Source organism: Phalacrocorax aristotelis, chromosome 3 (assembly GCF_949628215.1).
Source record: "Phalacrocorax aristotelis chromosome 3, bGulAri2.1, whole genome shotgun sequence".
NCBI lineage: Eukaryota > Metazoa > Chordata > Aves > Suliformes > Phalacrocoracidae > Phalacrocorax > Phalacrocorax aristotelis.
Genome location: NC_134278.1, coordinates 124,016,632 through 124,032,195, shown reverse-complemented (window position 1 = coordinate 124,032,195; position 15,564 = coordinate 124,016,632). Strand labels below are relative to the sequence as shown.

The 15,564-nt window shown below is 37.8% G+C and overlaps 1 protein-coding gene across 1 annotated transcript in view; it reads left to right on the top strand.

The window, feature by feature from the left end:
- Positions 1–1,183: 1,183 nt before the first annotated feature.
- RYR2 (ryanodine receptor 2) overlaps positions 1,184–15,564 on the top strand; it is a 434,064-nt gene continuing 419,683 nt past the window's right edge. Inside the window, exon 1 of the mRNA XM_075089806.1 lies at positions 1,184–1,279. Within this exon, the coding sequence (XP_074945907.1) occupies positions 1,184–1,279 (96 nt within the window). The remainder of the gene's footprint in view (positions 1,280–15,564) is intronic.

The following is a 15,564-nucleotide window of genomic DNA, read 5'->3' as shown; positions in this document are numbered from 1 at the left end:
AAATGGACAGAATTTGTCTAGAAAGGAAGAGAGATGGAATGTGGGGGGGGTGTTGACAAATCTCATAGGTGAGCGTTGTCATCCTCTTGAGAGGCATAGCTTGTTGCCTGGCTTTTCTCCAAAATAAAATAGATGCTTTTGCATATAAAGTGTAATATAACTCTGAATTTAGACACAAAAAGAAACACTTTCATTTTCCGTGGAGAAAATGGGGGAGAAAAATGAGTAATTGGTAGTGAGAATTAAATTTTCATGTTCCTAAAGGTGAACGGAGGTATCTCTTTCTAGGTAAAATGTGTGGCTCAATTAAATGAAAACTGTATAACTGCATATTTACATCTATTTATTGGCTACAGCCAACTGAGAATGTAGTCTTTTTTTTTTTTTTTAAGGACTTTTCATACCTGTTTTAATCTACTGAAAATTAAATTAATGTGGTTTAAAGATGTATCAAGCTGCAATGTTGATATATTTTATTCATAATGTTACAGGTGTCACTTCATTCTGATTATGTCAGAGTAATGTAATGCTCTTTTTTTATTTTGAGATTTCTAGTTGAACTCTAGCTTATAATTTTTTTGTCAGCTGCAATTGCAGCTGAAGACTCTGAATTTCTTCTTTCCTTATACTACAAATCTGTTAGCAAGGCACAATTACACACTTTCTGTTTTATCCCCATTTTTTATTCAGCTTTCTGTTCTATAGTTTATTTTTTACTCGACAGCTGCAAAGTTAAAAGAGCATCAGTGACAATATTCTTCTCTTTCAAACCAATTTGTTTTGGGGATTGCCCCTCTGGTTTGGTAAATCACCTCTCTGCAGAAGTCCTGTGCCTGGCTTAAGGAGTTGTTTACTCTGGCCCTCTGCACAGAGGTACGTTCTGCTGACTCTCAAAAAACCTCTAGGTGAGAGTTACTGTATCAGTTTTTGAAGCTGTAATCCTGTAAAGTAATCCAATTAATATAGTGTGTGAGAAATGCTCAACCTTGTTTCCATGCATGGCATTTGCATTTCTGTTTACATAGGAAGGCCTTGCTGCACTTTTTGGTTTACTAACAGAATAAACTAACGTGGGTCAGAACACACATTCAATAAAGGAATGAGTTTAATTGGGTAGTGAACTGCGTGGGAGCGTGAATGCTAACAAAATTACTTCTTCATGTACTTATGTGACTTCCTATCAATGAGTGAGGTTTTTTATGATGGTTTATATCTGTTACAGAATTACAGTTTGACAATTGGAACCACATCTAGAGCATGGGAAGCGCACTTTGTTGTAGTAAGTTCTTACACAAAAGTTATGGTTTGCTATTAATAGTTGTACCCTAGTAATTCTTTTTATTGGGAGGGGCAGAGAAACGAGGAGTTCTGTGAGTGAAATGGGTTTGTAGCCTTATTGCATACATTTAAACAGACTAATCAGCTGAAGAAAATCCTTATATCCCTTTATTCATTTCAAGATTTCTAGCTGGATCTCATTTTCCCTGCCTGAGGAATAAATTGTTTAAATGAAAGAAATACATAAAGCAGGCAGGTTGGTATAACAGGTTATTAAGCGTTATTTTTTTAGCAAAAGGCTAGAAAGAAAATACTGTACAAATTTTTTTTTTTTTTTGGCCAGAAGCCTAATAAAAAATTCCTATATTACAAAGGCACTGCTTTAAGTCAGAACCTTGTTCTCTTACCTGTTGCTTAAATTATATTGCCATCTGAACGTAAATTAGTTGATTTTAGTATAATACCTGGCAGGACAATCTACTCTGCATCTGTTAAACATTTTATGAATTGATTTACTGGTTCGTGACTGCAAGGGTCTCTATGTGGCTATGCGTGTTTTTTGTAAGTCTGGTTCTGTTCTCACTGACATTAATGTCAAACCTCTTCTAGATTTTAACCAGAGCTGGATCTACTCTAATAGCATTGTGCACTGTTGTATGTAACAGCCTAAATATGTCAAATGCATATCCTTTTCTGTGCTCGTTGTCTGCCATTTTAAGCACAATTAACATTTATCCTGCTTATGTACCAAAAGCGTGTGACCTGGCTTTTACACAATTAGTTTAAAAATGTGTATGCATTGCTAACTGTCCTTCAAAATATTTATGTTTAATTATTGGAAACAGTTCCAACTTTGCCACGCAGCTGTACCATCTTGTCCAATTCAGCAAAAGTATAATCTGTCATATGTTCCTCTTCTGAGAAGAAAGCTAGCTTTTTCTTTTTCTGCGCATCTCCCTGAAGTATTTGTTAAGAAACCAAATGTTGTACTTGCAGAGTAGCATTTGTAATTTGTGTTGTGTGCCATATTTTTCTTTATATCTTGTTTAAAAAAAGAGTAATCTTTTTTTTCCTGGTCTGTATTACAAGATTGGAGATCTCTTTTGTCTTGAAGCTTTTACTTTTAGGTAAGTACAAATGCTTTTGTTTAGTTATTGAAGAAAGTTTCAGTTATACTTCAAGGTAAGGAACTATCTTGACACAAAGTTTCTGAAATATCGTAAGCTCTCCTGTGATTTTATTTGGTGTCTGCAAGCCTAAGGAAAGCCTGTTTCAGGAACATCAGCACTTTATGGCACTGAGCTCTCGCTGCGCAGTGTTGCTCGTTGAGACTCCTGTGTTAACTATGGCAATGGTAAAACAGTGAAAATTACACACACTTGCAGGTTCATTTCAGAGAGCAGGTAAATAACAAAATAGGTCTGCCAGTTTTCTGAGTTTATCAAAATGATTTACCTTGCACTTAGAACGCAGCAGAATATATAATGAGAAAATACATAGGCATAAGAATGTTCAGGTCTTTACCTTCTACTCACATTTTTCTACTCTTCCTAGTCTAGCACTTCAAATCCCAGCCTACAGTAAAACTGAAAGGCTTGAATGGAAACATCTTCAACCAGCTTTTGGTTACACATTTATTTGCATGGCAATATCTGGTGACAATCCTTTTCCAGCTTATTTCCTGCTGAAAGAGTCTAAGTTCCTCCCCATACTTACTGAATTTTCCATAAGTGGAATCAAACCTTCTGTGCACCCTTGCGTATGTTTTATTCTATGGTAGGCATTGTTTTCCAGTTGCCTTGTCCAGAGACATCTCTGTTATTGGAAATGAATTATTTTAAATGATGGCATGGTCTCATGACAGTGTTTACTTAAAACTTCGTATAGCACTTGCTTTTCTTCCTTAAACACAGGAGTTAATTTGGGTCAGAGTGAAGAAAGAAAATCAGATACAGATACTTGCTTGAAAATATACAGTTCGCTTTTCTCTGTTTTTCTTGTTGCCGACTCATGGTTGTTCGTGACCTTGTAGGGATTTCTGTATGTTTTTTTTTTTTTTTCTTTTAATGTCTAAACTAACTCGTATCTGGAATTGAAATACATTTTCAAACTTTAAATTCTTTCAAAAACTCATCTCTCTCCTCTCTCTTTATGAAGAGCTGGAGGGGTAAACCCGAAGTGGTAGTCTCTTGTCTTGAAGATGATGTTTAGAAAAATGGAAGAATGTATAAACAACCTCTTGTCCTCTTGTAAAACTGATCTACTGATATACATAGTTTTGTTCTTTTAGTCCAACTTTTGCTGGAGTAAAGGTTAATATATTTCTTGATTTGGATTTAATATTCTTTTAAAATGGAATATATTTTCATATTAAAGGTTTTATACCCTAAAGAGATAAGTGTTGTTAAAATTTTAAACTCATTGTAGTTTTATGATTTTTTAAAAAAATCACTTATATTTTTTTCCTTTGGCTACAGATAAAGAACTGTTTTGAAAGATTTTAACATTGTAATACTTCAGGGGAGATGGAAACTGCTTTTATATATTACTTAATACTTTCTGTTTTCTAAGTTTCTTGTGACTTTTTTTTTTTTTTTGCAGTCAACCTTTACTTTTTTATTCAGGCAAACAGGAGCCATACCTTTTCTTTATCCTATGAAATTCTGTTTGGTTTTAGTTTTTTTTTCTTTTTCCCTCAAGGTACAAAGCAAGCTTTAGTCTGTAATTTGTGTTCCTCACTAAGGAGGTACAGTATAGTAAAATCACAAATAAATACTGTTTTTGAGACTGGACACATATTGCTGAAAGCTGTTTGGTTCAGAGAACAGAAAAGAATTTCATTGGACTTGGAGAATTCTGATCTGGAAGGTAGCCCAAAACACTTATTTCTTTCTCTCCTTATGAGGTGAAGAAAACCATGTTGCAGAAGATATTTGCATCACTCCACTCAATCTTGCAAGATAGAAGACAGATCAGAATCGGGCTACCTGCGTTTGGTACTGACCTCCAGGAGGAATTCATTCCCCCTTGGCTTTTCATTATACTAGCTTCAAATTTCTCAGCAGCAAGAGAAAGTTGGTCTGGAATGAATTGCGTTTCTCCCATCAAACCCTCTGGTCTGTGGAAGGCAGTTCTGTCATTGTACCTGGCAATATTTTAGCCGGTTCATCTGGAAGGGTGAACCTTTTCCTTCAGCGCTACCAGAAGATTCTGAGTTCACACCTCCTGGTGGCCAAGGACTGTTGAGCTCATTGGATGTATAAGAGAATTAAAATGAGAAAGTGCGGTCAGTCAGCAACATTAGAACTCACTAGGTTCTGGTTGTGTAACTTCTGTATTTTAAATAGTGTTCTTTTAATATCCTATCTAGAGATGGTAGCTAGCTCACTTAGCTGTTGTTTGCATGTTACATTTTCAGATTCAGTCATTTGTGCCAAGGACTGGATTTTTACACGCTTTATGTTCAGACAGTATTTAAGTAGTAGAGGTGAACAGAATACAAAAAACAGTGCATTGTGATTAGCCCAATGCTGCAGAACATTAATAATTGCAGAGAGGAGGTCTTTGTAGCTGAAAAGTGCACTAAGTCCATCATGATCTTTTGAAATTCAGGGATGTGTCATTTTAAGGTGTCATTGTAATTGATGAATCATGATGTGATGCTCATGAACTGGCTCTGGAGGTTGAGAGAAGCTGCTGTTACAAGAGTTGGAGATGATCCAGGGGACAAATGGAGTATTATTAAAGATTAGCTGATAGAAGAATCATTCCTACCTTATTCGTCAACATGACATCTATGAAACTGTGGTACAGCTTGCAGTGGGGAGAGTCCTCTCCAATATTGTTTTAGATTGAAGACTTTTCTTATGGAGAAGGATTATTTTCAGATTGTGGGCTGGGTTTTGGGTTTTTTTGGGGGTTTTGGTTTGGGTGTTTTATTTGTGGTTTGGTTTTTTTTTTTTTAACAGCATGTTAGGTTACTGAGGTTGTTTAAGGGAACTATCAAACTACTTGGCCTCTTGAAATGTTTTCATGAACTCTTCCCCGCCCTCCGTGTTCCCCAGGCTGTGGGCATTAGGAATTCTGTTGCATTGTTCTAGTACATTTCAGTGCATTAGCTGCACAGCTCAGCTGGCATGGTTTTCTTGGCAAACCAGGCTAAACAGAGATGAATCATGAATCTTTTAGCCTTGGAGCTTGCAAGATCAAGAATGAAAAGCTATATTTTTTCTTTTCCTGGAAAAGAAATATAAACCATGAGAAATGTAATTATTTATGACTGCTGCTAACTATTTCACTTGAATATGGATTGATTTTTAAACAACAAAAATTCTGGTATTATTTTTCCTCTCTGATTTAGCTTTTTCTTCAGATCTGGTGGAGGGAAATCTGATGGGAGGGCTTTCAAGGTAGTGAAGTCCAGACAGCTGAAAAATTAAGTGCCACTTTGTTTAGCTACAGAGAGGTTGTAAAGATCAATGATGGAACAAGTATTACAGATTCATGCTACTTGTGGCTTAGGGAGCTTGGGTTCTTTGAAATATCTGATCAGCTTAATCTTTGATTAAGTCTTGGCCTCTATCCTGATCTTCTGTTAAGAATCTCTTTAGAAAGCACCTCCATAAGTATTGGGGATTATGAATGAAAATAATGAGGGTCCTGTCATGAAATATGTTTTTATTACTAGGGAGAGAGTGTGGTCTAGTTGACAGCACATTGGCTAGGAGATGTGGCTTCTGATTTCTGGAAACTCATCCTCTGAAGAGGAAGCTTAAGTACAATGTTGTTGGAACATAAAGCAACCCTCAGATCCCTCTTTAGGTACAAAAAAACCTCAGCTAAACTGAAGACACATAATCACTGTATCTTCTACTTCTGCTGCTAAAACTGCATTTGTTAAAATGTGAATCAGTGTGTGTAATCATACCCAGATTTCCATCTTTAACTTGAAGATGAAGTTGCATTCCTCCTGCCGTAAATTGCCTGGAGGCTGATTGATCAAACATGTAAAGTCCAAATTAATTATAACCATCGTTGTTCTCCTGCTGATTTTGGCTGCTCCTGGGCCCTGAGCAGGTGTTTTAATTGAACCATGTTTTTCTTGGTGATTTTAACTATTCAGACTGCATTAATTATTATTAATGCACTCTTTTTGGATTTCTTACAGAATCACTGAGGTTGGAAGAGACCTCTGGAGGTGATCTAGTCCATCTAGGTTTTGACTATCTCCACAGATGCAGATCCACAACATCTCAGGGCAGTTTATTCCAGTGGTTGTCCACCTAGAGAGGAAAAAAGTGACTTCTTGAGTTCAGCCTGTCTCACCTCAGGGCTTGTCAATAGTTTTAGAACCTATATTGGCCCAGGCAAGACAGCATGAACTGAACTATATACCATGACTGCAGGATTTCAGTCATGATGAAATAAAGTTTCACTTTCATGTGAAAAAGAAAGTACCATTTTAGAAGAAACTAATAAATAAAAAGTGTTCACATTCAGATTTAAAATGGTCAATGATTAGAGTAATCCTGCAGGATCTGAATTAAAACTAATTCAGTCAGTCTCCCTTATTCCAACTCTGAACATTGGCCAGAGAATTACAAGGCCTCTTGTAATATGCTTTATTTTCCAGAAACAACATGAGAAAGAAATAGAAAAAATTATTTCTCATAAGGAAACTACCTTCATATCTCTTAGGGTTCTATAATGTTAAAGGATATTTTTTCATTAATATATCCCGCCCCTCCATCTGGTTGTGCTCATTCTTTGTAGGAAATGTAAAGCTGTATTACTGTCTTTTAAATTTAAAGAAAATATTTTTTTTAAGAACAGTACCTAACTGCTATATAAAACACATCAGAGGAGAATTCAGTGTGAGGGGGAAAATATTATATGAAAGATCCCTCAGACTATATGTATGTAACATTTGTAATCGCTATAAGAATGATTAAAAAGCACAACTAATTCGATGGCCACAAGTAACAAGAAGTATTATTTCTGGAAATATTTGTAAAAAAGAAAATACATAACTTGAAATGTTAAAGTCAGCTTCGATTTGAGGTCTCTAGATAGTTGCACAGAAATGTTGCATCACTTTGCATTTGCAGAGCTGAATTTTCCTCCACTGTGTGAATGGTGTAAGTCCAGCTCGTGAGCTGTCACAATCTGAGTTTCAACCTGCAGACAGGGAAGTTTTACAGTTTGTTCTCTAAACCAAAGCCAATGTCCCACTCAATTCTTCTGTTGGCGTTTCTTAATTACAGATGGGGTCCCTAAATTGTAAGACTAGTTATAACAAATCTGGCTGTGATTGGCACTCGTTCAGTGCTAGACTTTAGGACATTAATGTCTTGATAAGGTGCTTTGATGTTTGTCTGGTGACTAGATCTGCTTCCTTGGTGGCAGCAACCAAGTGGTAGTGATGTGACGTGCTAGTGTAGATAACCTGCCTGTGGTTTTAACCCAGATTTTACATAGTTTTGCTCGAGTGTAGTGTCTGTACTCACTTCAAATGGCACAAGTTGCCTGTGATTCTCCCCATTCACGCCACAGCTCTGTGAGAAGCATCCATAATGGGAGCTCTTGAAAAATTATGTTGGGGATGGTTACATGGTAAAGACTTGTGTTCTCTGTCTAAGAAGAGGTGCTGCAGTATTTAAGTAACTGACACAAAGAAAATGTTGATGACTGATGCTGGGAGAAAACACTAATTTTGATTTGAGGTCTGGCTCTCTAAAAGAGCTCTGGCTTTGTTGGACTCTTGACTGCTTGTGTGTGTCTGTGTGTGTATGAGTATGGATGAAAGTACATTAATATTTTTTCTGAACATTTTCCTGTGTTTAATGTCAATAGGAATCTACTGAAATAAATGAAACCATTGTCAGAGGTGCCAAACTGCAGTGAAGGATTTGCCCTATGTAGAGACTGGTACTCCTTGACACCCTTTAGTTTGATAAGAGATAATATGTACATATGGAAAATACAATTTTCCATTTAACATGTGTATTTTAATTCTGAAACACTTGTATTTACCTCTTACTGCCTTAACCTATGGGTTTGAAATAGCGTAAGGTGCCTTAGATTAGTAGTGAAAGTATACCTGAAGGAAATGAATTTTGGGATAGAATTTGAAGAAAGAACCAATTACTCTGTCTTGAAGAACTGGGTAAGATATTCTAGGTAGGCCTGAGGAGAGGGGAAGAATGGATGTCTTTGCTAGTGAGACAAAACCTGAGGAGCTACAATGTGTATTCAGCTATCAGAGGAAAGATCACAGCTGTTGGATGCAAGAGGAAACAAGGGACAAAATAAATTATTATTATTGATTGTATTACATAGTGCCCAGAGGGCTCAGCTGAGGCGAGGGTGCCGCTATGCTTCTGTACAAAAGCACAGTGAGTCACAGTTCCTGCCTGAAAGAGCATAGGCTCTGTATAGGCATGATGGAGAAACACCGAGATGAGGTGAGATGAAGGGACAGGGGAATGAGGTAGTGTGCCCAGGGACACAGAAGATGTCTTGGGGTCTATTCTGGGCTCCTCTGGACTCATGATGACTTAGGATATAGAGACTTGGAGAGCTATGCCATTGAAGATGAGGACATGTAATACGGACAGTATGTGGGAGGATACTGGAAGCCAGTGCATAGATTCCAGGCCTAATGGACAGAAGACTGGACAAAAAAAGGTGACTTTTACTTGCAAATTATTCAATGGTCATTATCAGAAGTATGTGAAAAAGCCTCGGTACAAAATGTATAATACTGCTAATAATAGCACAGCTGGAAAGAAACATTGCAGTTATTGAATTGGAAGTTCTAATTTGTGGTTGTCTGGTTGATTTGAAATAGTGCCTGGTCTGTACTGGTGATATTTAATTTAAAGTAGTATATGTGCAGGTTCCTGTGTTCATGGCATATCAGAATAAAAAGACTGGGAAGAAGTTCTTTTAGAGAATCCATTCTTAGAGGAGAAAATGGCGGGGAGACACAAAAATTATTCTGAGTAACTATAGCCAAGTAATAACTATAAAGCATAGGTCCTGGAGACTTACCTGAAAGTGTTGGGTTGTCTTTTACTGAGTGGTGTGGGAGCGTACATATCCTCACATAAAATAATGTTTGAGTAGAATGTTTCATTAAAAGTGAGCAGAAACAGCAACTAATTTGTCCATTGAACTGTCCCAAGTTTCAAGTGTGCATGGATAATCTGTAAGTCTGCTCTAGCCAGGTATTGCAAAATCTGAAGGGAAATTTGGCATCTGTGTAATCTTTTGGCTGTTCATGCCATACATTATTTGTTTTGATTCCAAATGGTACTCAATGTCAATTAGAAGAAGGAACCTAGTCTAATAAGGTGTGTGTGGGTTGTTTTTGTTTTAAATGTTTGGTTTGGGTTTTTTTTGTTTGTTTTTGTTTTTGTTTTGTTTTGGTTCCCACCCCCCTCCCCTCAGTCTGCTGTGATTAAAGTAGTGGTTGGCCTAAGTTAGGATTTCCTGCAGTGCCTAAAAAGAAGTAGGAATTAGAGTTGAATAAATATAGGAATTCTCAGAGATTGTTTCCAAGGAGATGCAAGTTGACTTTGGAGGTAATTTTTAACTCCTTTTAACATAACTCTTATGTTTGTTTCTTCTGTGCACCTACAAAATGTGTTTAGTTTCACGTACATTGATTTCTTTTGTCATTCTGTGTTGTACATGGACTGATATTATAGGTGGTCAGTGGGGCTTTTATCTATGCTTAAAAGTGGTCTTATTTAAACACTATTTTTTGCAGCTGGATATATAAATACAAGATACCATCTGGATGAGCTGTCAAAGCACGCTGTAATTTGCTGTGACGCTATGGCCGTCCTTAGTCGTGAAGATGTATGCAATGAGAAAGAAGGGTCCTTAATACTAGCATAATTTAAGTTCTTAACTACAATTTAGAATTTTAGAGGGCAAATTATCTATTGGATTCTCTGCCTGAACTTCAGTATATTATCATTAATGTAAGAAATTTTGGATTAAATATTTCCAGTGAGGGTAATTCATTCGTAGAATCTTTTTATTCTGCTGGAAATGTCTGTTCTGTGGAAACAGGTTTGTTTGTTTTGGGCTTTTTTTGTTATGTATCATGATTTGTTTGTACAGGTGAAAAAAATGAAAAAAAAACCCCAACGATAAGACCTTACAGGTTTTTGGTTTTGTGTTCTGGTAAAGCAGCGAGTTTGTAGTTGGAAACTTCAGTAAGAAAAACATCTGATTTCATTGGTTTCACACAATGGAATTTTTCTTTATGGAAGCTACTTTTAGTAAGCTTTGCATAGGTCAAGATTTTTCTGGTTTTGTTTCAGTACAGTAAGAATGTTTTTCTAGCTATATCTATTATCTTTCTTTTCCTAGTCAAGTAGGCACATAGATGTCTCGTCAGGTATTACTCGGTTGGAAGAAGAATGAAGGACTATTTTGTGGTGGTGGTGAAGTCCCAGCGAGTACCAAGACTGGCATTTTCCCTGGATTTAATGACTCACCTGAAACTTGAATGCAGATCTGTACTGGTGAATAAAAAAGGCAAACAGAAGCAAAGATATGTAACCTGTAATACACTGTTTCTAAAATGAGTAGAAATACCATGCAAAGATGGAATCTGAAGACTTAAGCAAAACAGGGGTGTCACTCAGCATGAAGTACCAACTGTTTTGGGCTTATTTAGTATGCAAGAGCATACTTACAGATGACTCACAGTTAAAATGCCTTACATAAGATTGCCCAAGTAGTTCACTTCAGGTGATGGAAAGATATTGTAAAAATAGTAACAAAAACTGTATCCAGTTGCTCTTACTGCTTTATAGTTGGTGGGTTTTTTTTTTTTGTTTGTTCTTTTTTTTTGTCAGGCCCTGTATTACATTCATGGAGATATGCTTTTTTTCCTGCTCCCCATGATCTTAGAATATGCAAATAATGCTTTAAAAGGAATAGTAAAAGAAATTATGTAAGACTGTACTTTACATTTATGATTTAATATCAGGGGATTACTTTACTCAGGAAATACAAAATCCATGCTAAAGTAGTGCTTGCTGTCTCAAAAGAAAGGGTATTCTAAAACTTCAGCTCTTGCTACCATTATGTACTTTAGAAATCTGTTTATCTTCTACTGTATTCTGCATCACTGAAGTAAGCTAGACTGCTTTTATCCTTAATTGCAGTGCTTTGATGTGATGTATTTATTTATTACTGTAGATTACATAAGAACATAAAAATAACCGAAGGAATAACTGAAGACCAAGGGGTCCGTGTAGCAGTCCAGTAGCAGTCAATAACAGCAAGGCAAGAGGACAAGAATACACATTCCACTGTGTGCTGGCAGCCTGTAGTGATTTGTGACTTGGGGGGAGTTAGGCTTGGGCCTGGTGACGCTGAATTTGGTAGCAAATTAAGTTCTGCAGCTGAAGGGGATGTTGCATGGGGAAGTGTCACCTTCTGTTCTTTCTGAAGCTGCCTTGTGCAACTTTTAATTGATGATCCCCAGTTCTGGTACTGGAAAGGGCAGTGAATTGTAACAGAAAATATTACTGCATATATTTGCAACTATTGCAATAATTTTTCTTCTGTAGTCTTATACAAAAGTTTCAATATTAAAAAGTGTTTTTGATTAAAAAACAATGCTTTTTTAAAACCTGTTACCCAGCTTTACATCAGAGACAATTTTTGAAAGAAGATTTTTGAGAAGTAACTGGTTCTTTGTGTATTTTTAATACAGTTTCACATTCCCTGTCCACTTTCCCTTTTTGTGGTTCTTAATTTGCCCTTTTGTGGAAGGATTTGCAATTGCGGGTTTCCTGACCTTTATAATCATGGGTCTAAACAGTTGTATCTGCATGTAGCTTTCGTGTGGAAGCTTCCTGGCCCTTCATAGCAGCAGCAGCTGTTAGTCTCTAGTTGTGGTTATTGGGGAATTAGAAATATTGTCAAACATGCTTATGATTTTCACCTGAAAGGAAATAATTGCTACTTGCTTATTGTGTTTTCATCACTATGTTGAAATATTTTTCCTCATGGATGCACGGCTACAGTTTTGTCTCTGCATCGTGAGTGGGGTTTGTGCGACTGGGCTCAGTGTGGGCAAGCCCACAGAAGCATTGCTGGTGGGGGCACAGAGAAGGTCATGGTGGCTCTGCCCAGCCGGCTGCTGCTGCCGGGGCAGAGAGATCCCAAGTCTGTGGTAATAGGATGCACTGGATCCTTCTCAGCTGGAGGGAGCTGACAGGGTGGACGGTGAGGGTCAGCATGCCTTAAGGAAAATGAATGGACTAAGCACTGATGTGTTGTTTTGGGGGCTCTAGTTTCTGACCCCCTGCTTTGCCCCTTCATAGTGTTGCTGCTCTCATATATTTGAGTGAGATGTGGTTGAGTTGTAGCTGAAGAAACATTCTGGAGTCTTTTTGGCAGGACAGCCTAAGAAGTCAACGACACCTGTGATCAGATAATCGCGGGCAACACGGAGGCCTGACTGATGTACAAGGTGTTATCTTCCGTGGTTGCACAGGCTGCCTACTTTCCAGTGCAGGAGAAGAGATTCACCCTCTGGCATACCTTATTGCACGGACCAGCAGGGTGAGAAGTGATTCGAACCCTGGCCTTCACATGTGTAGGTGAGCGGAGCAAATAGGGAACAGGTGGTGGATGGTGCGGTGCTGTGAGGGGTCAGGCAGCCTGTGGTAGGCTGCAGCTAAGTGCTCACCCTTTAATCAGGGTGGAGGAATAACTTACAGTCTAAATGTTTTATTGGGAAGGCAGTAAAATCTCTTATGCATCCTGTCTAGCTTTGTTTTGCAGTAACGGTACTTAGCAGTTGCAGGCGCCTTGTCTTTGAGTGCTGGAAAGCATTAACTAGTAAGTGCCAGTGTTCAAACAGTAAATCTTATAGGTGGAAGTTTTTTTTTTATTCCAGTAGTTGCAATTTGTTTCAAAAAAAAAAAAAAAAAAAAAATCAGTATGGGTATTTTGATTCTTATTGTAAAGAATAAGTTGAACACAGTGCATTTTTTTTAACCTATGAAAGGCTACTGAATTGATGAATACTAAGGGTGGGCTGCTGTCTTGATTTTGACAATAGTAATTCCATTAAAACTAAAAATTAAGAGTTGTTGCTGCTCCATATGCTTAAAATGTGGTAATAAGCTAACTGCCTCACAGTCAAAATTCAAATGCAGGCTCTTCTTGAAGCTCTCAATATGAGGTTGGAAAGACAATGAGATGATGAGAATGTCCTCCGGCAGCAAAGAAACCAGCATTGCACCTGCTACTGCTCACTTTCCAACCAGGCAGCAGACGTGGTGTGTAACACCCCCGGTAAAGATTTAGGGAAGAAGGAAAACAACAGCTGCTTTTGTCGGTAGCTGTGCACTGCAAATGACAGTGTCTGTGAGTATGAAGATTCACTGTGCGGTAGCCAAGTGGTGAGTGCCTCCGAGCTTCTGATGTTCCTAAATGGAGGTCGCTAATTCTCACCTTTCAGTGATGGCACTTAATGCTTGGAGGCCCTGAGGGAGAGAATTGAAAAATGCAACGTTGGCTAAAAATACTGTTAATTTCAGGTGGAAAAAGGTAAGCTTTAAGGTTTCCTTTCAGTTGTAACTTTTAAAAAAGGCATGTTTTTAAAATTTGGTAATAGATCCTTTTTCTTAGATAAGATTTAAGATCAAAATTCTTCAAAGCACCTCCATTCCATTTTCAAAAGCAGTATATACTGAAAAGAACATAGTATTTCATTGAAATTCAGGGGCAAGGAAAGCCATACATTATTTTTAATTATTAGGATACAAGTATGTGAGCAGAAAAGTTTTCAAATTGGCCTTGAGGGCGATACTGTAATTTTGAGCTTTTTGGGGTTTAAAGAAAAAAAAAAATTAAATACTTCTTCCTGCCCTGACAACAAAATGGAGAGTTATCACTATCTTTGGCATTATTATATATGGAAGTTCATACTGCAAAGAGCTCAGATAATACCATTTACATATATCCGAGAGTCCCCCGCTTTTCCCTTCGCTTTTCCCTTCGCTTTTCCCTTCGCTTTTCCCTTCGCTTTTCCCTTCGCGCCACTGGGCTGTGTATTTGTTTTAAATGGGATGCATATGTCCCTGAGGAATCACAAGTACTCCCCCTCCATCCCTGCCCCCCCATGTATTTCTCACATCCGTAGGCTAATAGGGAGAATGATGCATTTATATTACTGTTCCATTTAAACAATAAGTGTTGATAAGAAATAAATACTTTGTTCCCAGATGGTGTCTGCAGTATCTAGAGGTTTGGCAAGTTTTCAGGAGGATAGGCATGAGTTCAACACTAAATTGCTGCTGCTTCTGTGGATAATAATGAGCTGTGTCATTTGATCAGGGACAAAGTGACTATTGAGCAGGGGTGGTTTCGAGGAAGTAGCTTTTAATAATAAAGGAAAAATACCATTTCTCTTTCCTCTTGTCCTCCTTTCACTGGAGGACAAGAAGGACTTCCTGTCTACCCCACTCATACCCCGTGAAACTATCCCCATAGCTTGTTTGTAAAGTAAATGATGTAATTCACATAGTAGGGTGAACCTATAGAAATGTGGGTTGTAACAAACTTGTTGCTGTCTGTTTCCCTAGAAATCCTCACTAGCTGCTTTTGAGCTTTGCTGCAACTGGTGTCCTTGCCCACCAGTTTGTCTTGGGGAGACACCTCCCTGTGTTTCCTTGCAGTGCCCCTTGTGTGAGAAGCAGGGAAACAACCTTCCTGATGGGTTCACTGGCTTTTTCTTTTTTTTTTTTTTCTTTTTCCTCCTCAAAGAAGCCACAAAGTATTGATTACATTGTCCATGTTGGACTGATGGGAAGATTGTTGCATGAATGAATGGAGGTCAGTTGCTACTCTGTACAAAATTACAATCTTTAATGATTGTTTTTTCTGGTTTGATCAGGCTTGTACTATTTAGTACAGTTCAGGAGTTTTACTTTATACTGGCACAATATAATAGCTCAGGCAGATTTTGACATACTCCTAGCTGAACTGAGCTAAGTGTCTCCAGCCTGCTCAACCAGAAGCCTGTGAGACTTGTGTTTTGTACCCTTGACAGAAACAGTTTTGCACTGACGATGCTTTTGCTGTGGTATCTGCTCTGTGATGAAGATATTCTCAGAACTGCCTGATAGTTAAGGCTCTCGCTGATTTTTACTGGCAGCTGTACCTACCATTTTTTAAAGTCAAATCCTGAACATGTAAGAGCTGTCTAAAAGTGGTGATGGTAGACACAATTTGTCATTTCTGTGC